At 33.9% G+C, this 25,021-nt stretch overlaps 1 protein-coding gene across 4 annotated transcripts in view; it reads left to right on the top strand.

Annotated features, from left to right (window-relative positions):
* The window catches only part of COL11A1 (collagen type XI alpha 1 chain), a 196,770-nt gene that overhangs the window by 107,832 nt on the left and 63,917 nt on the right, over nucleotides 1-25,021 (top strand). For all 4 annotated transcript variants that reach the window (XM_077905647.1, XM_077905645.1, XM_077905646.1 and 1 more), the window contains 10 exons: nucleotides 3,465-3,518; nucleotides 3,650-3,694; nucleotides 3,842-3,895; nucleotides 4,037-4,081; nucleotides 8,006-8,059; nucleotides 13,123-13,176; nucleotides 18,056-18,109; nucleotides 21,003-21,110; nucleotides 21,502-21,591; nucleotides 21,845-21,898. In XM_077905647.1, the coding sequence (XP_077761773.1) occupies nucleotides 3,465-3,518; nucleotides 3,650-3,694; nucleotides 3,842-3,895; nucleotides 4,037-4,081; nucleotides 8,006-8,059; nucleotides 13,123-13,176; nucleotides 18,056-18,109; nucleotides 21,003-21,110; nucleotides 21,502-21,591; nucleotides 21,845-21,898 (612 nt within the window). The remainder of the gene's footprint in view (nucleotides 1-3,464; nucleotides 3,519-3,649; nucleotides 3,695-3,841; nucleotides 3,896-4,036; nucleotides 4,082-8,005; nucleotides 8,060-13,122; nucleotides 13,177-18,055; nucleotides 18,110-21,002; nucleotides 21,111-21,501; nucleotides 21,592-21,844; nucleotides 21,899-25,021) is intronic.

Below are 25,021 nucleotides of genomic sequence, written 5' to 3'. Positions count from 1 at the left end.
CAAGGCTGCACTTCATGTGTTGCCTAGTTAAGTAAAGTGGTTTACAAAATTAATATATGCATTTTGTTATTACTATTAAAATGGGTATATGTCTATAAGACTACCTAGATTATCTGTCTATCTATCTATCTATCTATCTATCTATCTATCTATCTATCTATCATCTATCTATCTCTGTTTGATCCATTTAGGCTTGTCAAGTATCAGACACAAGGAAAAATCCTGTTTATATAATAATTCCCAAACATACATTTGTTAATAAGTTTTACTTATTGGGAAAGCCAAAGTCTTTCCCAAATCATTGGGAGGCCAAAATCTTTCCTTTTGACACATGTGAACTACATGCACTTGTGTTTGCTCATTGTCATGTGATGACATTAGGCATACCACATGGTTTTGCCTTATAATTTTCCATTGAGTCTCTAGAAAATACACATTTCCTTGTATAATAGGAGGTAAACATAATGCTGTAAGCCCCTTCTAGAATGAGATCCATTTCATTTGTGATTTAAGAATAATATGAGCATCTTTTAAAGGTTTCTAGCTACATTTAGAACACTGATTAATAAGTTTTACCTTTTAAATATTGTCCCTAATATACTGCCCTATCTCCTAGCTAAGTTCCTTTCAAATATCAAGCATTTTCAAAAGTATTATGAGTAAAAGAGGACATTCACTGTATAACCCACAACTTTAAGGTATCTTTAGATCACTTGCAGAGTTCTTGATCTAATTACAAAGTTGAATTGCAATTGTGGTGTTTTGATTTAAAAACATAAAACTGTCATATTACTTGAATGAACACAATATTCTTTTATTTGACATTCTTATTTTCTTCTGTTTTTTCCTGAGACAATACTCTGTTCAATATTCTTTGAGTTATTTTTGTTAACAAAACACACCAGAATGACTAGAGAGAAATGTTTTTTAACCTTTAACCAAAATGTCTGAAACTTTGTTTTTTTATTACTTTTCTTCATAATAATTTTTTGTATGATCAAAAATTATTTATGTTTCTTGATTCTAAAATGAAAAAAAAAGGCTCATTAAAGATCAAAAATAGCTTCACTTTTTTTTCCTATGTGGGAGCCAATGAATTTTGAATAGATTTAAATCTATACTTAAAGTGAAATTTGGCTGCTAATCTCTTCTAAGATGTTTAAGGACTATAATTAGACAATATAATTTATTTATTATCTTTCTAGCAATATAAATCACAATGGTTATTTGCAAGTCACACCACTATAAGTACTATACAATGATAGCTACTTCAAAAAGTAAAATGCATTTTAATGTAGAATTCTTTATATTTAAAACAGCATTCAAATAAATTTGAAAGTTTCACCATTAGTGAGCCAATCTCACCATTAACCTTTGACTTTTGGGCATTTCGTTTACTGTTTGTTCTTTCCATTTAAAGCATTATAATGCCTTTTCATGGTAATTCTATATATTGGTGATAACCCCGTATGTGAGAGAAGAGGAAGATTATGTCCATATATTATAAATGGTTTAGTTGGTGGATTGGGCATTTTTGTTATTTTTCCATAAGTTTCTTAGAGCAGAAACTATTGAAGAAAATGAATTTATGAGAAATAAAATTGATGCATAGAGCAATTTGTTTGAATGGAGTCTCTATAAATATGATTAGTTGTCTATTCTTCTCAAGACAGAAAAGAATATTTGTTCTCAAATAAAATCTGATAGAGTAGATTATTTCCATATTGGATTATACTCACTTGTCAAATTCCTAGAGTAGTCACATAGTAATGCTCTACCAGATTTAACAATCCGATTCTCTGGAGAGAAAGAGCAATGGCTTTGAAAGCCCTTCAAAAATGTAATTTGCAGACATTATTCCCCCATTATGTGAATATTGCATGACCTAACCATTGTCCTCAGGTGAATCCCATAGTAATCTCTATAGATACGAACTAAACTATATTGGGAAATGAGTCATAAGAAAAAGATTAGCAGTGCATACTATGGGTTATTGTTTTGACTATCATAAGGCTTCACATATGATTTTCCTGACTTGTGGAGGAAATATAAATTGATATCTGTTGAATATAACACCTGGAGAAATTGTTAAAAATGCAGATTCCTGGATCCTACTGCCAGAGATATAAATCCTAATAAGATGGAATCACTCTGGACTATTCTGATACAGAGGGGCCACATATCACTTAGAAAAATATTACTTTAGGGATAATCCAATCCAAGTGAATGGGTAAAAAAATGCAAGGAATGTATGAAGTTAAAGAAGGCTTTGTTATATCTCCATTAACATAGGGGAAGTGTATCAAATCTGAATGTCTACTACTCTGCTAGATATTTTACACATTATTGGATTTAATTTATATAGTGGTCTGAATAGGAAAAGTGAGTATTTGGAAGCCCTCCCACACTTTCCAGAGTCTCATAGTTAGCAAGTTGAGGAGAAAGGAACTGAACCTTAATCTCTTCTATTCATGACACGATGATGAGGCAAACCAATGACAGTGATGTTCGAAGGAATCTTTGAGCAGCTGAAAATCTGGACGTATTCAAAAAAGTGAAGTGGGGAAATTATTTTCCATCTGCAAAGTGTGGCGGTTTGTAGATGAAATGACATGATGCTTTTACTGTTCTTGTTGCATCTCTAAATAACCAATATTCATTGTAATCTATTATTATCATTTGTATACCCTGGCTTCTTTTATTCTAACCTCCCACACATTCAAAATGCCTATAAAATTTGGGTGAGTGCCCTCATTTTGCAGAAGAAAAGGCTATGCTCAAAGAGGATAAGTTATGTACCCAACTTACTTAGGTGAGTGTATGATAAAACATAAGTCTTGAATTTATGACTTTGGAATTCCAAAAAAAAGGATATGAATGCTAGACTTTCTGACTCCCAGCTAGATCTAACCTCATTCAAGCGTCAAACAGAAAAGGTGGAGGAAGATTTTTAGTCTTTATGATTTTATTTAGTTCTATTTAATTCTAACAGTATATAAAAATAAACTAAAAAGTGATAAACATACAAATGTAGTAATGTTAATTCTGGAAAACTGTTTTATGAAATTCCTATTTTAATACTTAATTATTTGTGCTCATGGAACATAGGATTTTTCTTTCAGGTTGAGGCAAGTATGTAGAATTGTAAGTCGAAATTATTTTATATAAAATGTCCTTTAGTTGCAATTTTTCTGATATGAGAAATGATGACATTTGCTTAATTATTTTAAAGTTAAAAACTGAAATATGTTTTATCAATTAATGCTTTCAATGCTTCCAGGATTTCAGATGTCACTGTAAGTTCATTTTCAATTACACAAATAGATTGTATGGTATTTTAAAATTATATTTCTGATTTAAATATTACCAGTTTGTGAGACTCAGTGTGTTCCAAAAGGCTTACAGCTCGTGGCTAAAAATGTTAGTTACCGTACTCATTGTTTATTATTTTTATTTTTTTGTAGGGTTCCACTGGATTTCCTGGGTTTCCAGGTGCCAATGGAGAGAAAGGTGCACGGGTATGGTATATAAACATATTGCCTTGGACTATCTACTATGAATGTTCTCGAATGAGTACCTGTCTCTCAGCACCAGACACAATTCACTGTGATGCGCTGCATACTGAAACTGTTTGAACTGTCTTTGGCAGGGTGTAGCTGGCAAACCAGGCCCTCGGGGTCAGCGTGGTCCAACGGTGGGTGCCTTAATTTAAAATAATGATTTTTATGTTTTGTTTTGTATTTAATTTTCCAAGATCGTTTTCTTCAAAGCTAAAAACCTATTCTGTGCTTTTGTATGGGCTTGGCACTAGATTAGTTTCATCTTTCTCTCTCACTTGCAGGGTCCTCGAGGTTCAAGAGGTGCGAGAGGTCCCACCGGGAAACCTGGCCCAAAGGTATTATAAGTTGTTTCATTTGAGTTTGCTCTAAGTTCTTCTTGAAGATGACAAATGCTAGGAGAAGGAATCAAAACTGATTTTTCTTTTTTTTCTTTTTTTTCTGTTTTTCTTTCTTTTTGTTGTTGTTGTTGTTGCTAGGGTACTTCGGGCGGTGACGGTCCTCCTGGCCCTCCTGGAGAAAGAGTGAGTATGCTTCAGTAATGAAATATAAAATAAATATGAATGTTTTACAAGTGTTTAAATTTCTGGGAAAAGGTGCGTGTGTCTGCAAATACATGCACACAGTATTTTGCAATATCTAGCCAGAATTTAAAAATTCCTATTTTTTAAAATTTGCTTCTTAAAAAAAAGAAAACGTCATCAGTTATGTACTACTAATTTTGTTATAGAAATGAGAGAAATATTGTGCATAATTGCCCTATGATGTCACTCTTAAACTCAAGCCAAAATATATATATTTTAATATCCGTGTAACAGCTAGGCCGTCTCCTTCATTCCCCTTGCTTTCCCTATCGATATTCATTTTGTCCATGGAGCTGGAAGCAGTATTATGTTGGTAAAATGCAAGCTCCCAGTAGCCATTAAGTCACAATCGATATACATTCAAATCAAGATAAAACATCTATTCCAGTAAATAGAAAAACTATTTAGTAAATTGATTTTCAACTGATATAAAATAAAGCTAAATATACATGAGTAAGCATGCCCTTTATTTGTTTTCTTTTGGCAAAATACAGCACTTTTGTAGCAAGAGTTTTTGAAAGCTATCTTCTTGAAAGAATTTTAAATATTAATTCTGTACTACTGTTAAAGAAGTTAAACTCACTTCTTAATATTCTATAACAATGTTTAGTATATGCAGTCATAGTAATTTATTTTTGTATATAATTGTTTGACATTTACAGTAGGTGTTTCACCAAAAGAGAAACAGAAACATCTGTGATGTTTATACAAAACACCCCAAAAAACTGAGGATAAGTAATTTTGGGAGGGAAACAAAGTTTCTATTTGTGATAGAAATGTCAGTACATAAGATGTGAGAAAAGAACACTTAATTACAGTTATTAAGGCTTTGATTCATCCTTAATTAAATTAAACTTTTATTGATGAACTAGTCCCAAATTGAGTCCATTCTGTACATTCCGAGTGCACTAATAATATATACATTTGAAAAATTTTATGGTCAAAATTGTCTTAATGCGATGCAGTTTAATTAATATGGCTAATTCATTAAATGGAGTAGAACCATTTCATAAATTATAGCAAAACCAGGAGTTTTGTCTTTAAAGCACAAACTGTTCTCTTTTTCATATTTTGCTTGAGCATTCCAAAATATCATGATTAACCATATGTATTTACAACTTTGGAACATAACACTGTAGCCCTACAGTATGATTACTTTGTAATTATAAAAGTACTTTGACAATAAAAAAAGTATATTTTGGGGACCCCTGGGTGGCTCAGCACTTGAGCATCTTCCTCTGGCTCAGGGTGTGATCCCGGGGTTCCTGGGTCCAGTCCCACATCAGGCTCCCTGTGAAGAGCCGGCTTCTCGCTCTGCCCGTGTCTCTGCCCCTCTCTCTCTCATAAATAAATAAATAAAATCTTTAAAAAAACCAAAAAAACCTCCACCATATATTTGTTTATAAGTGTACATAGTATTGCATGTACATATTATAAACATGCCTTAATATATTATATATATATATAGGATTATATATTTACTCATTAAGATATTCTGCAACTTAAATATAATTCCTCATACTCATGATTTGCAGATCACAGATATCTGTTATTAAAGACTTAGTTCATAGCTTTTAGTTGGGTCTAAGATTATTAGATTTAACAAAAACAAAACAAAATGAAATAAAAACAAACAAAAGGACTAAGACACCCAATAAAGTTAGAATTTTTACATATACAACAGAATAGTTTGTGATGTAAGCATGTCCCTTGCAATATTTGGGACATATTAAAACTATTCATTATTTATCTAAAATTCAAATTTCACTGACACTGGGTATTATATCTGTCAACCCTGGTTGGGTTCCAGCACCATCATTACACTGAGTATGTATTTTCCACTTCACTTGGAGACTATTTTAATAAATACAGACAGGACATGTCCATGCTCTTTGTGGAATTTTATAAAGACCCACCTTTTCTTTGTGTTCTCTAGAAAAGTGATGTTTTGATGATGCTATCTGTAAAGATACTTAAATTCAAAATCAAATTTTATCTGAAAAGGAGCCAAAATTTGGAAAGCAAAGAAATGATATTTTGAGAAATTAGAAAAATTAAGTTTGCTACATAACCTAAAAAAATACCATTTTAAAAATTTTGTGTTTAAAATAAAACTTTGAAGCACCTGGGACTTTCAGTTGGTTGGGTGTCCAACATTCAGTTTGAGAAGCAGGCTTTTCACAGGGAGCCTGATGTGGGACTGGACCCAGGAACCCCGGGATCATGCCCTGAGCCAGAGGAAGATGCTCAAGTGCTGAGCCACCCAGGTGTCCTTACAAATAAACATATTGTTAAAGAAGTCCTAAAGAAGTCCATTAAAATGGACAAAAATAGGTATTTCCAGGGGTGCCTGGGTAGCTCAGTCAATTAAGCATCTGCCTTTGGCTCAGGTCATGATCCTAGGGTCCTGGAATGGAGCCTATGTAGGGCTCCCTGCTCAGCAGGAAGCCTGTTTCTCCATCTTCTTTCTGCTCATGCTCTGTCTCTCTCTCTCTCTCAAATAAATAAATAAAATATTTAAAAATAAAATATAAATAAAACTTTTATAATTTTTAGGTTATTATGATAGATATTGAAAATGATAGTTTCATTCTATAAGAGTACCAAAATTTGTGAGTCTCAAGAGTTGCCCAGGGGTTTTGGTAACTGTATTATCTATTTATTTAGTGACATATCTTACTTTGATGTTTCTTTTTTGGTTTTAAGATGAGATGCTGGTAATAGCGATAAGTTGTGATGATCTCTGAACTAGTATTGATTTAAAAATGATAATGACATTTCCCTTGAAAAGGCTAAACTGATAAACTGAGGAGAGTAAACTCTATTAAAGACTAATTTCAGTAAACTTTATTTTTTATTTAAGTTTAAATATATCCTATTCTAGTTGAGTTACTTAAGAAATCTTATTTCTTATCTTCCATTTTACATATGTTTATTCTAGAAATGTAATTATTATGTTCTGGGAACATAAAGGATTAACTTTACCAATTATTTTGCTATCAGTATAATGTCTACTTTCTGTATTTTAAAGATATGTAAATATGAGTGTTGCATAATATAGTTAATTAAGCATCAAGTTAAGAACAATATTATAAATGTATATTTGGGTTGAATGTTAATGAGAATGATTATATAATAAAGTCTTTTCATCTTGTCTACAAAATAAGTTACTATATGAGTAAAATGAGATATTGATATCTTCAAATATAAATTTTAAATATAGAAATTAAAGGTCTTTCTAAATTAGCCACTTATTTTTTCTTTTAGTTTTGTATGACTGGAACCAGAACATTTATAGAATCAATTTTAAAAAGGCTTTGGGCGGAAGGCTATGGAATTGTAATAGGCTTCCTTAGGAATGTTTCTAACCAATGTTGAAAGTCCAGCATCTGTGGAACTTCTTGATACATCTATGTTCCATTCACTTTTAATATGAATTCTAAATATTTATGATCTTGATTTAAGATCATTGATGTGGGGGTACTTGGGTGGCTCAGGAGTTGAGCATCAACTGCCTTTGGCTCAGAGCATGATCCCACGGTCCTGGGATAGAGTTCCGCATCGAGTTCCCCACAGGGTACCTGATTCTGCCTCTGCCTATGTCTCCCACTTTCTTTCTGTGTCTCTCATGAGTAAATAACATCTTTAAAAGAAAAAAAAAAAAGATCATTGATGTGGTGTGTGGTTTTGAGTACTGAATAATGTGAAAAATCATGCATTTGGCTTTTAGATTATCTTGTTTCATTGCCATAATGAAGAAGCTGTATGCCAAGCTTTGGTTCATCTGTAGAAATAAACTATAAGGTACAAAAATGTATTTTTCAAAACATATTCTTAAATTTCTCCACCACTTTTTCTTTACAGGGCCCTCAAGGACCTCAGGGTCCAGTTGGATTCCCTGGACCCAAAGGCCCTCCTGTAAGTGCCATAGTTTATCTTTCTTCACTGGACAGTATTCTCAAATTTTTGAGAGTTATAGTTTATATTTTAAATAATTTTTAGATACAAGTATTGATGAAAGTTCTAATAAAAACAAAATTACAATGAATAATGTCAAAGAATGTACATTTTTCAGTTTGTTCAAACTATTCAGTTTCAGTTTATTGAGTGTCTCTGATGTAATTCAAATATATCTTAGTAAATACCCTTTCAAAATATATCACAGACAGAAACAACATGCATGAGTGTTATTCTCTCAAATGCTCCTCTACTGCAATGAATATTATTGATGGCGTTAAAAATTGTTACTGATTCTTAAATATTTGTTGTATCAGGATTTCTCTTTTGTCTCCCATCACCCAATGTATCCTTCAAAATATCACTTCCTAAACATTCTCTAGCATTGACTTTACTTACATATCATTATAATTGTTTATTTGCATTTGTTATTTTTGTGTCTATAATGCATTCTTTTAAAACCCTTCCTGACCTAGACCCCTTTTCAAAAATTTGCTTAGATATCCAAATATCTTCATAAAGTTAATTGAAATCCTTTATTCTCATACTTAAATATTCATGGAACATAGGATATGCTTACTGCTCACTCGATTGTTCTCTGTTTCTTTTCTTAGCAATCTACTCAGTTTATTTATGAGAACTAGAATCAACCTACCCACTGTTTTACTCCACTCTAGCTCCTATAAACAAAAAAAAAAAAAACAAAAAACAAAAACCACACAGAGACCAGATAGCTTATAAACAACAGAAGTTTATTTCTCACAGTTCTGGAGGCTGGAAGTCCTAGATGAGGGTGCCAGTATGGTCAGGTGAGACCCCTCTTTCCAGTACCAGACTTTTTATTGTATCGTCACATGGCAGAGGGCTCTAGGGAGCTCTCTGAAGCCTCTTTCATGTTGTTGATCTCATTCATGAAGGTTCCGCCTTCATGACTAAAGTACCTCTCAAACGCCCAACTTACTAATAATATCTCCTCTGAGGGTTAGGATTTCAACATACAAAATTTCAACATATGATTTAGGGTTTCAACATGAATTTCAGGCCATAGCACCCGTGTGTCTAAGAAAGGTGTTCTCAGAGTTTGGTCCTTGGATCAGAGCATCAGCAACTTGGGGTTTGTTCGACTTATGCCACCTCACTCAGCTAATCAGAACTCCAACAGAGGGGCCTAGCCTGTGTTTAGCAAATTCTCCAGATAGTTCGATGCATGCTAAAGTTTGTGAGCCACTCTTTTAGTCTATGCTAGATAATGCTATGCAAACTTAAATGTGCATGCAAATTGTGTTGGTACCTTGTAAAAAATGTGAATTTGATTTAGTAGCTCTGGAGTGAGTCTTGAGTCTTGACATTACTGACAAGGGTCCAGATGATGCCAATGTGACTGCAGCACGGGCCATATTTTAAACAACAAAGCAAAAAATATTTTGCCTGAAAATAAAACCAACAGAGTTTAAATATGATCTACTCAGCAGGAAACTAAATATAGTTAAAACTATCAGCCAATAATTTGAGAACCAAATGTTTTTTCATGTAATAATATAACTAATTTATAACTAAATTTTTTATTGGATTTGAATAACCCTCAATTTCACTGATAACTTTCAAATGTGACTTTAGCTCATGTCCTTAGAAAATGAATTATTTGTCATGAAATACTAACTTACAGTAAATGTTAAATGTTGAAGCAATCTGTTTTGGTAACAATTTTTAGGCACCATTTAAAATATTATTCTGATACAGTTTTGATTTATTACTGCAAACATAACAAAAAAGGGTTGTTATCTATATTCTATTATTATAAAAGGATTAATGCAAGTAGTTAGTATTAAAAATAAGATAACATCAGTACTACCTGCATATAATGTTGTTTACTCACTATCTCAGTTTCCTTCCAAATATAATATTGTCAGGCAAAATTTCACATGTAGGAAAGTAAAAACACAGTTCCCAAAATGATTGTATATGTAAGACTTTTTTTTCATAAGTATTTTGAAGCAATATGCAAAGATCATTGTTTAGCAACATAAAATCCAGTAATATGTATAACTTCTGCATTATCATACCATTTATATTTGTACATATTGTACATATTGCTAAGAATTGTTTCCTTCATGTAATGTAATTTTATTGTCAAAGAAACCAATTGGACCCATTTTTCCTCAGACTTTTTCAGTCCATTCTCTCATGTATCTTTCAACAAGTTTTAAGCCATTAATCATGCATGCATTTTGTCTCTAAGAAGTATTAGAAGTATAATAAATGCCTACACTTGAGAAGCATGCAGTCTAGTTGGAGAGACATGACACTGTTAAGGAACATTGCTTTCACTGCTAAACAAAATGATTTTTATACTCTGTTTCTCTGACGAGTGAAACATTAAAGCATGAAATAAAAGTACCTATTATTTCTCTGGTATGCAGTTTTATAATATTTAGGACAGAAATGCCTTCATCTCTTTGTTATGGAAGGAAGAAATTCGGGTAGAGGGATAGAGTCAAGCTCTTTTCTCTACAAATTAATTGGTTCATCTTCATTGTAACCAGAAAATGTATATGTGTTTGTGTGTGTATGTATATGGTTTTATATATAGATTCACACAGATGCACATACACACATGTATTATGTATTGAGTTCTTGGAATGTTCATGTTTAGAGTCTGTTAATCTCATGCCAATGTCAGCATATAGCTACCCCATGTAAGAAAAATTTTAATGTGTGGTGACTAAGATATATGATACAACTATTATGAGATACATTCTATTTATAGAAGAGGAGAAATCAAAATTCAGTTCCAAAGGGAAGTGAAAAAATACCCTTAACGTTTATTTTTAAGTGTCTTTTCACAGATTGTCTTGCTGTATATGCACACCCTCCTTTAGATAAATTTAGATAAATCCACTGCCTTTCAACAACATGAAAGGGGCAGTCTACTTTGACCAGTAAATTTATTATTTTAAAATTATTGCCATGAAATTATTTGGTAATTAATTTGCTTTATTTTATTGGATAGTGTGGAACCATTATAATTATTTAGGATTAATCGCTCAATATTTGAAATACTTAAATAAGAAAAATGATGATGCTATGAATTCTTTATGTAGTCTCGTAACACTGTTCCCTCAGGATATGTAGGAAAGTCATTAAAAATCATGTTGCATTCATACCAAGGTGACGTCATTTTGATCTAAGATCCCAGTTTTAAAGGGTTATAATATTTTCCAATGGAAGTATAACCTACGCTTCTCAAATCAGCAAATATAATGACATTTTGAAGTTCATATTTACAGATTTGTTAGAAAATATGTAAATGGTTTATGCTGATGGAAAAACACATCATTTGAGAGGCATTTTAGTATGGTAGGGGAAAAAAGTCTGATTCATATTTACTAGCCTTTAACTGTCACTGTGTGTTTTTAGTTAAAACTTTTACTACTGTCCCCACCTGACAGTACATTTATTCTTGTATGTGTCAAACTAGTAATAAACTACAGAATTTGTTTTCATTTACTGTTTTGATTTACTGAACTTAATGGAGTCTACTAGCAATCAACTTTTTATTTCTGTGTTTCACTATTAAGCTGATGGCAGAGCTAACTCTTACATCACTGTACACCTAGTGCCTAGCACATAAATACGTAATATATGGTTTTGAAAGAAGAAGTGGTTAAATTATGGCCACAAATGTTTTGGGGCCTTGGTTACAAACATTCCAGTTTTGGTCTTTTCAGAGGATGACACTAGAATCACTCAGGTGATCCTGGAAAACATGAGCAAATTCCTGAGCAAACAATAATCTTGTGAAATGTCATAATAGCAGTCCTTAATTAGAGCTGTTAATTCACATGGCAACCAGGGACAAGATGAGATCAGGGAGCGGAGCTGGAACAAGGCACTGTCAGGAGGCCTTTCTCCTGAACTGTTGGAGCCAATGTCAAAAAAAGTCTTTTAACTCCAGCAGAATAAAACTGTCAGTGAAAATTATCTTATTCTGAAACAAAGCCTTTTTTTCTAATTCAGTATAAAAATAAATATTTGAAAATAGATTTTTGTAAATAATGTATTTCTAAGATAATTTCATATATTTAAATGATTAACATATTGTGAGAGGTATATCTATGATCATTAAAAATGTTATTAAAATGAGCATTTCTCTTCATTTATTCAGAGAGTGAGAATATTTCTGCCTATATCATTAAACCTGTTTTGAAATCTGACCCCGATACTTAATGATTTCTGAGTGGGGTGAATAATCCATAATGCAGACTGAAGAAGCAATCTATTTCTACTAAGTATCTAAAACACAGAAACCACACAGAGTTGTTTACTTTAAGTACTTAGTTAATTGCTTCATTTATTTCTTCAGTCTTGACACAGACAGCATCCTTTAGAGAAAGTGATAACAGAGTAGATTTGCTGTCCAGTGCTTAATAAACATTACGTGCCCAAGAGGATATTCAAGAAAACCAACTGGGAAAATTTGAACCTGATGACTTCTGAAATTGAACATTGCACCTTACCTTGTTCACTTTACTTGAAGCAATTGAGAGAAAAAGTGCCATTGTTTCCAAGTTTGTATTTCATTCTTATCAGTTAGAAGCTCAGACCACCACTAGAGGACACTATCCTTCTGCTATCCCAATCTTGATGCACAGGAAATTGAATTAGGAGCAGATCCCAAAAAAGAGGGGAAAATAGTCATTTGTCAAGTACTGAAGAACTAAACCTTTTTGTAAAAATAAAAATACAAATCTCTATGAATACTTTTTTAAAAAAAACAGATGCTAATGAAATCATTTAAATGTAAAATGTTCTTAACGGAGTTACACTATTTTCTCTTGGTCACAGTTACAGATAGAATTTTCCTAAAGCGATATATATGCACATAATACCATATATAAAATTAACAGAACATCAAAATATGATAGCTAATGAAAATATGATGCGAAAATTGTCTGACACGTTACATTTAAAGTATAAAATAAGAAATATTTATGGCATGTGGTATCTAATATTTGTGATTTCAGGGACCCCCTGGGAAGGATGGCCTGCCAGGACACCCTGGACAACGTGGAGAGACTGTAAGTGACTCCATTCTTTTGACTGAAATTTTCCATCTCTGGCACCTCATCATTTCACAGAAAGCTATTTTATTATTAACAGCTCCTCGACTAGATTAAGGACAATGGAGAAATTAATTTCAAAGAAACTTTTATTAAGAATATATATATAAAATAAATAGACCCAAATTTTTATCTAACCACCCATGAATATACTTGATATAGAGTGTTACTTGATTTGATTGTCTTTATTGTCAATAACAACACTTTAAGGATGAGCTGACAGAGAAGATCCCATTATCTTTTGGACACCTCTACAAGGTTGGCAGCTTTGACCATTTTACAGAAGTATTTGTTTAGAGATATATTCCATCCAACTCTATTACCCATACCCTCTCTAAAGGAAACACATTACACTAAGCTATGCATTTAATACCTTCTTCTATCTGGAACAAAGAGATGAAATATTTTCTGATGTTGGAACTATAAGGGTAAACTATGCTCAATGTATCCTTTCACCTCAAGTAACAAGATGTAAAAGAAAATATACAACTGAATTTTATTTTTAAATTATGAGGAATATAACATTAAACAAATTGTCTGAACAGCTTATGTGAATAACAATAATTTGTACAGGCGGGGCGGGGGGAACTGGCGCTCTAAGTATGGTTTAAGAATCCCTGTGGGTTTGTTTATTTATCCTGCCACTGTTACAGAACCATGTGTCTGGCTTGTCCGGGGGGACGTTAGTCTAATCAGAAGTTATCATAGCTTAGCATGTTTCCTTGGACTTGATTCTTGGATCTCACTGTTGATTAATTTTATCCAGATTTCTTAAGGAAATCATAACACAGACTAGCTTTGACAATGTAGTTCAAAGTCATTTTAGGGCATGCAGCCAGCGCAAAGACATATTTGGAGTTGCATTGTAGTGCACACACAGCAGCAGATGTGAAAACAGGACGATTTTTTTTGCGTAGGATAAACAATCTATCAGCAGCAACTCAATTCCTGTTTTGCTCACCAAGCGATGATTCTTAGTGTAATAGCTTCTTCATTTTAGTCAGATTGTAAACTTCAAAGTCTTGGATTTCAAAAGCAGAATCAAATATGATTTAGTGAGACCAAAGAGTAAAATTGTTTGGGTTTCCTCCCGGGAATTACATCTGCATGAGGAGCATAAAATAAACTCTTTAGCAGAGAATCCATACTCAGATTTGCAAACGCACTCTCATGCTAATCTTGCAGTCAATCATTTTTAACTAAGTCATTGTGTAGCTTTGTGGGAGGAACTCTAGAATATTTTCAAAATGTCTTTTGAGGAAGAGATCCCTAGAGAATCACCATTGTAAAATCCCTTTTGTCTTCAATTTAATCAAGACCTTCTTCTTGTACCCAGAGGAACTCTATTATATATAACATTTAAATTTAAACAAAGCATATTTAAATATCATATTAACTATTGATTCTAAGATGGACATTCTCCTCTAGCGGTTCTCATAGACAAAGGCTAGAATTATTTCTGGAAAATTGTATTCCTGATTTCAAATCCACTCTTAAGAGCAAGAATGAATCATCCTATAGTCAGGAACCTTTCTTTCTAGCCTTGTTCTGTGCCGACTGGGATTCAAAGGATTGCCTTGTGCAAGAAAGCGTCAGAATCTAGAGCAGCTATATGTTGTTATATATGTGTCATCTTGTTTTCAAGAAGAAAATCTTTTGTTATATTTGGGATTTGTCCCCAGCTAGAAATCCTTGAATTGAAGTTTCATTCTGACATTTACAATTCAAAGCTTTTTAAGGCCACCGGCAATAATTAGAAATAATTTCTGTTATGCTGGAACAACCCAAATTTGTTTCAGGAACACACTGCCAAATCCTACGGTGATCCTAAAATTAACTTAGTTTCTTACGGATGATCAGAATAGGAGTTAACATTTTTATTAAGTCTAACAGCAGAACCAACATAGCAAATTGCTGTTTTCAGGGACTCTGAAAAACATAATTTAACTTGTTATTCTAAAATTAAATGGCAAGTGTAGTCTTAATATATGACAATTTTGAACAAGCACACTCCATTGTAAATTAGAAAGTTTTCATGCACATGGTTTATTTGTGTCACATTTATTGGATATTTGCAGACACCCTGAATGTGTAAAGGAGCAGACATATTAACAATGCTGTCCAAATCTGTCACCCAGGCAGATGTGCTAGCACCCACAATTTTCTCTTTCCACATTTTTCACGGAATTTCCTTAATTAAGCATTGATTTTTAATCAGTTGATCTTCATCACTAATTATTATTACAGTCATTTTTTTTTATGTACTGTTCTTGCTCTCAGTTACTAAGAAAAAAAACTTGTAAGATTTTAATTTTTTTTCAAGTATTACATTTATATCTTCATGTCAAACTTAGTGATCATAAATTGGGAGAAGGATAATCCAGACAGGGGCAACAGGCTATACAAATATGTGGTGTATGGCTATTCAGAGAAAGGGTAGAAAATCAACATGGCTAGAATGTAAAACATATTTTCAGAGCAAAGAAAGAACTGGAGTGACAGCCTAGATCCAGATTGTATAGAACCTGGAAAGGATGGGGGCACCTGGGTGTCTCAGTGGTTGAGTGTCTGCCTTTGACTCAGATTGTGATCCCAGGGTCCTGCGATTGAGTCCATTATCAGGCTCCCCACAGCGAGCCTGCTTCTCCCTCTGCTGGTCTCTGCCTCTCTTTCTGTGCTCCTGAGAATAGAGAATAAATAAATAAAATCTTAAAAAAAAAAAAAAAAAAAAACTGGAATGGATGTCGCATGATACATGATTAGCAATGAGTTGATTAGATTTGCTTTAGTGAGGCTGTGAATGTAGCCAAAGTGGATGAGTGCATGAACTTGACCTGAAAACCTGCGGTGGTCAAGGAAAGTGGCAACTACAGTTTAGATAAAAGAGTCTCCTACACAAAGGACCAGAAGCCACACTTGAGAGAGTTCTGAATGACATAGCAGGATGACATGGAGTCTGAGGACTGAAGCAGAGCTTGGGACCTAGTCTCTCCCTTAGGAAAGAGAGCACAGGGGGAGAACCAGAGGAGAGTGTTCATTTAGTGAGCTTTATACTGAGAATATTAAGTTGAGGAGAGAGCATGAGGTACAACTGGGAATGTCTGGTAGGCACTTAGGAGAGAGTTTAAGGGCACGATGCAGATTAGAGTTTGAGAAATAGTATGTTGTAGAGGAGTTCATCAGCATATAGAAAATGATCTTGGTCATGAGGGTTATTGAGATAATCTAGGAGTAGGTGGGGCGTGGGACTAAACCCTGTGAACAAATTGATAACAGTAAGCTGTTATGTCTTGGTGAGAAAGAAATATATATATATATACACACACATACACATCATACACACATGAGTATAGATGTGCTTATATATGTATATATACATGGTTATGTGTGCAGAAATTTCCAAACCAAAAAAATAGATGAAAAGTTAAAATTAGGCAGTCAAGTTGCTATTTTGTTTATAAAATACTAAATAAATTCTATGATGTATTGCCCTTGTATTACTTTGTTTTGCTATTAAAATTGGTATATCAAGACAAATCCTGGTGGCAATAAGAATTAATGGATATTAAAAGAATAGATGAAATCTGTTTTCTTTCCCCGTAATGTCAAGTAATTACAAATACAAGTTCTTTTCCTTTTTCCTACTTATAAAATTTTGTTATAAATAATTTAATCAGTTATCTAGAAGGTTGTGATACAAACACAGGACTACAGTTTCTGCCCTTTGCTTTCCAATCTTATTATTTCCAGTCTCATGTTGTCATAAATGCTTTTGCAAACACTATTTGCTTTAATTCAGTTCAGAAGGTTCTTCTCCCCATATTTTGAAGCTACTTCTCCAACTGTTTAATGTAAGTTAACTTACATGAAAAAGAAATTTGCCAACTATAAAACAGTCATACAGAATGAATAACCCAGGAATCTAGAGAAATATAGACACCAAAATATATGCTCAAAAGCTTTGTTTAGTGACTACGCTGCTTACATCTACCAGATTTTATTTTAATGGCTGCATTATTTACAAGGTACATTTGTAACTGTATTGGGGTAGGGAGGGGTTTAAGAAAGAATAGTGACAAAATGTTGAAATGATTACTAACCATGCAAAGTGTCCTCTTTATAAAGGTACTCTACATCCTGTTTTATTTTTGTTTTTATTTTGTTTTGGTTCTATTCTTGTTTTATTTTATGTTGGAATGCAGGAAAGGGAAATGCATTAATATCACAGATCATAGATTTATCTCTGTTTATAGAACAGGTGGACTGTTTCAAGGATGTCTAAATCATAATTTATTTCATCCATAAACATTGCTATGTTACGATTCTCACTGTCATTTGACCAGGTGGAATAGGGCTGCGAATACGCTTTCCTTCCATCTTCATCCCATTGTCTTATTTTCTTTTTTACGTTTATTGAAAGTAATCATTGGGCCATACTGTGAAATAGCGAGGAGAGTAAATTTAGAACTTAAAGAAAACTGGGATATAATAACTCATAATTAAGCATTTAAAAATTTATTTTCAGGGGTGCCTGCGTGACTCAGTCAGTGAAGCATCTGCCTCTTAATTTCAGCTCAGGTCATGATCGCAGGTCATGAGATTGAGCCCTACATTCAGTTCAGCTCCATGCTGGGTGTGGAGCCTGCTTAGGATTCTCTCTCTCTTCCTCTGCCCACCCCCTCAAAAATAAATAAGAAAAATAATAAAATAAAATAAATTTTAAAAATAAGTATTTTTAACCAAAAAGTGTCCTTGTTTTAATGTGAGTTATCTTACCAAATTTTAACTTATACTTTTGTCATGTATACCTTTAACAGATTATGCTTTCTGTTCTTAGGGATTTCAAGGCAAGACTGGCCCCCCAGGGCCAGGGGGTGTTGTTGGACCACAGGTATGTCCCTTTACTTTCTTTCTCTAATAAGATTTATTTTCCTGTTTGTATTTTCATCTTTTCTATGCTATATAAAATCTGCCCATTTTATTATGATTCAAAATGTTGTACTTTATAGTTTACATCACATTTAAATAAATGCAACTGACCTATCTCATAAACTTTAGCAAACTACTGTTAGATGAAGAAATTTTTCAGTTGGCTCCTTAAATAGAAGAGAATAAAACAAATTATGAAAGTCAAGTCAGAAGACTGACAGTGAACATGGAAGTCTGACCACAGCACTACCTGCTAAAACGCTTTATTATAAAGGTTGACCATCATCTTTTCCCAGAATTTCAGGTTACAAAATGACTTCAGATTCCTGAGTAAAGTTAGACTTAGATGTATAATATATTAGAAATATATAAAGCTTTGAACACAGATTTTTTTCTTAAATTATAACATTTTTAGTATATTGCATGTTTCTTAAGATTTCTGTCTTTACACCAATGATTTCCATCAATGATAAAATATTAGTCTGTAACCTTTGAGTATGGCTAAATAATGACAAAGACAAATAGCTTTTTCAGCATAGGTGGCAGAAAGAATCTCAAAAATTGATGCAGTTTACTGATTTATTTAATTTGTGGGAATAGAAAATATTTATTCTGGCAAAGTGGTATTAAATGGAAAGAACACATTTAAACTGGAATTTTACTCCTGTTAATAACAAATTATAGCAAAAAAGAGCAATTGAATAAGTGCTTTAATTATTTAATCACTTTAGTTTTTTTCCTCAGCCTGTAATTGGCTCTTAACACTTTATAACTCAGGTACACCCCCACACACACCACACACACAAACACACAAACAGCACATCCAAACACACATATAACCAGAGAAACAAAAAACTATATCTTCTTTCTAGGAATATATGTAACAGAGGCAAAAATGAAGAATTCTTGGATTGGTCAATCCTTTAATTCCAGAGATGAATCCTGAACCAAGGGAAATACTGTTTACTCTTTTATTTTAAAATTGTAATATGTATGATTTTTTTTGGCATACTTTTTTATGTATATGCTGAAGAACTCTTTTTAAAAAGATTTTATTTATTTATTTATTTATTTATTTAGAGAGTGTGCATGCAAGGAGGGAGGTGCAGAGGGAGGGAGAGAATCTCAAGCAGACTCCGTATTGAGCCTGGAGCCCCCCTCATAGCTTGGTCTTATGACCATGAGATCATGACTTGAGCTGAAATCAAGAGGCAGTTGCTTAACTGACTGAGCTACCCAGGTGCCTCTGTGCTGAAGAACTCTTAACTGCTTAACAGTTTTAATTTTAAAAATACTCCCTCAATAATTTGCTACTCTTTTTTTTTTTTCATTTCAACCAACTTCATGGCAATTTTCTGTGAAAAAAAATATCACTTAAAGAATGATTCCTATTATATTCAATATCCATGAATAGAAATAGAATTAAAGGCTAACTACAATGTAGACATCAAGGGGTTTAACTGAATTTTTCAGGACCTTACCCTTTTTGAAAATTCATCTCTGCCTAATGTAGACATCTGGCATCTGAGATCTTTGTTGCTGTTGAAAAGTATTAGGAGTTTTACTGAGAATGCATTTCCATTGAGTTAGTTTTCTTTATTTTTTTTTTTTTAAGAGAGAAAATCCAATTCCCTATTTCAGTAACCTAAGTTTCATGTTAGGACAAAAGAAGTGATTTAAAGGGACAATATTGATTCTGATATTTGATATTCATTCCATTTTTTTGTAGTCATGTGAATCACTGCTCACTTTTGTCTGAATGGTGATAGCCATTAAATTAGGACCAATTTTACATTGCTTACTATTGAAATTCCAGTGATCAGATATTCAAGAAAAAATTCCTTTGTGAAGGAATGTCTGTACATTAATGATAAGTTGGGGACTTTCAGCAATACATAATTAAAAGAATTTAAACCTAGAAATTTACACTCAAATATGAGGGAGATATGTTCTTTATCCAAGACCAGAGGCTAAGAATCTGTTGCATTTTTTTAGAAAAATAACAAGGGAGGACAATACATAAACAACTTTCATAACACATTCCACTGTTTAAGAACCTTAGTATCTGAAAACTTTCCCTTTATATGTCTTTAACTTAAATCCTTCATTTTGCTTTATTCTAAGTGGAGATAGAGAGCAACTGGTCACCATTCTCTATTTACACTTGAAAGCTCATTAAACTTTAGCACCACAAAACAGCACCAGTCAGGGGACACATAAATGACCTGACATTTTTCACTTTGGCATCTGCAGCAATTTAAGGCAGCGGGTTATTTGTTACAGCCTTTGGCCAGGAGGAACTGCCAGCCCAAACTCACAGCCTCCAGGATCTCCCAGCTACATTCCCTAGACTCTGTCTAATGAATATAGATTAACTATAGAGAGGTCTCCAGTCATGGAAATTCCAAGGAGAACTACTTTGGTTGTTTGGGTTCCAGGGAACCTGGGCTTATTGTCAAGCAGTGATTCACTGAGTAACTACCAATATGGCACCAATGCCTCTTTGACTCCTAAACTCATTTGGCATCTTATATAAAAAGAGGGAATGGGATGAAACTAGTTAAAAACCACAGGTTTTCAGAGTACTTACTTTGGCCTCACCCTGAAGCGCTTCTGGTTTTCAACAAAGAGAAACAGCTCTTTGAATTTACCTCTGGAAATCAGGCCCTAACCAAGAATTATACTTTTTTCAGACTCCTCCCAGAAAAACTGCTTTTTATGTTTTGGGGGGTACCTTATGGAAATAAATGAGAATGATAAGCTCTGTGAAAGGGAATAATATTTTATTTGGGATTTGTGTTATCCTTACCAAAAGTAAAAGAGCGAGCTAATGAGGTTTTGCTTATCTAATTTAGGGACCAACTGGGGAGACTGGTCCAATAGGTGAACGAGGACATCCTGGCCCTCCTGGACCACCTGGTGAGCAAGGTCTTCCTGGTGCTGCAGGAAAAGAAGGTGCAAAGGTAAGACACGCTGAAGGAATTTTCTTGGCCAGAGACATTCATTTGCTTTTCACCATCACTTCTCATCACTTGTCCAGAGGATCTTCAGATGTTAGCACAGTGTTTAAATGGATCAGAAAGACAAAAGTAAAATACTCAGTTCATTTTACTTCAAGGTGTGACTGAATGATAACATAAGATTACTTAGCTCCATTGACCATAGAGCCATCCATTTATACACATTCTTAGTAGAGGTAGTGATCAGTTCATTTTAATGTATATGGCATTCCACACAATATTCTCATTATTGAATGACATTTAGGCTCTACTTTCAGGTTAGAGGCAATAACAATTGTGCTTATAGAAACATTAGAAATTACTCTCTATGATTGACGTGTATTACATTCTTTAGGGTGACCCAGGTCCTCAAGGTATCTCAGGGAAAGACGGACCAGCAGGACTACGTGGTTTCCCAGGTGAAAGAGGTCTTCCTGGAGCTCAGGTATAATCAGCATATAGATAAAGCATGTGAATGAGATTACTTATCAGAAGCATTTTTCTCAGGACTTAACTAAGATTCATGAGTAATTGAGGGGAAATATGTAAGCCTAAGCATTGATTATCATAATCTGTATAGCAATGTATATTTGTGTCTAAAAACACTTCTTACCATCTTCATTTTATCAATCATACATCTCCTATTTATATTCAGTTCACATCGATTAATTTTCTTTGTTTTTATTCTCATTTCCCAGGGTGCACCTGGACTGAAAGGAGGAGAAGGTCCCCAGGGCCCACCAGGTCCAGTTGTAAGTATGATTATAATAAATAGCCATGCTACCCTTGGTTGCAAATTATAGCTCTTCTTTCATTACTCTCATGCTGTGATCCCACAGTGTGTGGGAGAGAAAATAAACACACGTCAATCAAATCAGTCAATGCCTGGTTTCTACTAATTGCATGCACTAATGAGTGCAGTAACAGAAGAGTTTAGACGATTGGAAATATTTACTCCACCGCTGCTGTCAGGAGGTAAAAGGAGCCAACTTGCTTCTTAAATTACCAAGGAAATAAATCATAATTTGTCTCATTGTGAATACTTGATAAGACTTGAATTTTGTCATTGCTTTTAAAATACCCTCCTAAGCAGGAAAGGCATATATTCATTTATGTATTCTCTAGATTGCTTTATGTAGTTAACATAACCTTATGAAATAATTGATAAATGAGCAAATATCAGATTTTTACTTCACCTCTTATTTTTTGAGATACAGATCAATCCCTCTGAAAGCAATTGAATACAGCCTTTATTTTTCCCCATGAGTTCACCTTTATTCTTACCTGTACTCTAAAACGTTACCGATAGCAGCCAATTCACCAATTTTGGTGGCCTCATCTCATTCGCCATTTTTTTTCATCATGGCAAAAAGCTTCAAGTGGCTTTAAATTCTCTCTCAAGTTCCTTATATGAAATGTTGAAGTCATATCAGTGACCCCTCCAAAATGTTTAATTTGTTCCCCTTTCTTGATTGCCACTGCTACCACCTGCATTCAGATTCTTCTGTCTCTCCTTGCTCAGTAGTGTCTTGACTCATGGCTCTGACTCATGGCCCTGACTCCATCTCCTTAGCTCAGGTTTGCCCACTGGTTTGAGAATTACAGGTGCACACCCTTAACTATGCCATTCTTCTGCTTTTATGCATCTCATGGTCCTACACTGCCTTAAGAAACACACTTCATTAGGGACCCCTGGGTGGCGCAGTAGTTTAGCACCTGCCTTTAGCCCAGGGCGCAATCCTGGAGACCCGTGATCGAATCCCACGTCGAGCTCCCGGTGCATGGAGCCTGCTTGTGTCTCTGCCTCTCTCTCTCTCTGTGACTATCATAAATAAATAAATTTAAAAAAAAAAAGAAACACACTTCATATCATGACCAACGAGTCATCTTCACAGCTTAGTCCCAGTCACTGTAGCCTGTTTTATTCACCTTATTGACTTCCTCTAATTCTACCTAATTTAATGTACTGAACCTCATGCTTCTCAAACTGCCACCATCTTTTATACTTTGCAGGTAGAATACTACTGACTTTCCCCCTTCTTCCAGGAAATCTGTTTTCCCTTTCTCTACTTGAAAAAAATTCTACTCACCCAAAAAGATGAAGCTTAAATGTTAAATCTCTATAGTCATACCTGGACAGTTTGCCTCCATTTCATTTATTGGTGAAATTTCTTCACCCTTAGTGTTCTTAGTTATGGTTATCATTTTATAAATTACTTTGGAATGTAATTGGTATCTCTCCTATTATTTTCTGTAAGTTTCTGTGTTATTTTAGTACATTCATAGCATAGTGCCTGACACACAGTAATCCCTCCATATCTTCCTATTTGAAATATCAGAAAGCTTGATATTGGAGTTAAATGTATGTGGCATAGCCAGTACAGAGTACATGGCATTATAATCTTTGGGAGATTGATTAACATATTTAATTTGCAGATCACAGAAATGTAATATTAGAGTGATTAAGGTATATACAGTAAAGATTTTTTGAAAGGAAAATAATTATTTCAGTAACTATATTTGATTTTCTCTGTGCATAAAATTATGTAGAACATTTTAAAATATCCTCATTAGTTAGTGCTGGTAGCACTAGCAGAAACAACAGTTGAATATGACAGAAGTTTATTTGAGCATAGGATCTTCCAACTATTCAGCACAATGCAATCCATTTAATCAGAACTTCGGGATCTTAAGTGATTTCATTTTAGGAATATGTATATTTATATTTTAGATCAAGTTATCGTATGTGTGAAACCTGAATCATGACTACAAGGATTAAATTGTTTAAAGTTATTTTTTAGGGGCCAATCAAATAAGGCTATCCCAGGTGTTTGGGATAGTTACAATTTGTGTATTTGTAGAGTGAATAGTGTATACAGGAGGTATACTTTAACAGAATGGTAATCAGCAATTGTCACATGTAGAATCATCTATTAAATGTGATATAAAAATCGAATATTTATTTAGTTGGCTTCAACACCATTTATTTGGCAATTACTACTTACCTCCCTATATACTATTAGGTTCCATGGAGAGTGACTTAAAGGTAAACCATTTCTAAAAAAACACATCGGGATGCCTGGATGGCTCAGCGGTTGAGTGTCTGCCTTCGGCTCAGGGCGTGATCCCAGCGTCCCAGGATCAAGTCCAGCATCTGGGTCCCTGCATGGAGCCTGCTTCTCCTGTCTCTTTCTCTCTGTGTCTCTCATGAATAAGTAAATAAAATCTAAAAAAACAAACAAACAAAAAACAGAAAACACTAAACAGCAGTGTAAGATAGTCCATGATTAAATGCCTAATGACATACAAAAAAAAAGTTAATTCTGTAAGGGTGGAGGAAGAGATGAGAAAGCAGCAAAAAAAGATTTTTCAGGAGGTAGCTTCACAGAGGGCAAAAGATTGCAGCATCATTTAAGAGCAAGAAAAAAAGTAAGGTGTTAGGGAAAATCTGATCTTACCAAAGTGGAGTACATTGAGAGGACTAAAATTTGATGAAGTCTCACAAGGATCCAGGCACACTGCTATCTATTTACATAATTTAAAGCTAAAGCAGATATATAAGATGGCATGGATTATTGAAGTTCTAAAAATGGTGAGTTGAAGTAATTTGAGGATTTGACGTTTTTGGAGCAGGTGGAGTAAAAAATTTAATTTTAGGGAAAATATTATTAGTATGTAATATGTGACAGAAATGGGAGACACTTGATGAGCATAAGAGCTCAGTGATCAAAGTCATAATATGAGTGAACCAGTGATGAGGCCAGTGGGAAGTCGAAGGACAGTGCAGATGTAACAAACACTGGGCAGGCAGGATAGGAGGATTTATTACTAAGATTGGATGTGGCCAGTGAGGAAAGATGAAAGCTGAGCGATGA

This window comes from Canis aureus, chromosome 8 (genome assembly GCF_053574225.1).
Source record: "Canis aureus isolate CA01 chromosome 8, VMU_Caureus_v.1.0, whole genome shotgun sequence".
NCBI classification, from domain to species: domain Eukaryota; kingdom Metazoa; phylum Chordata; class Mammalia; order Carnivora; family Canidae; genus Canis; species Canis aureus.
The sequence above is the reverse complement of the archived record's forward strand: the minus strand, read 5'-3'. Positions and strand labels throughout refer to the sequence as shown.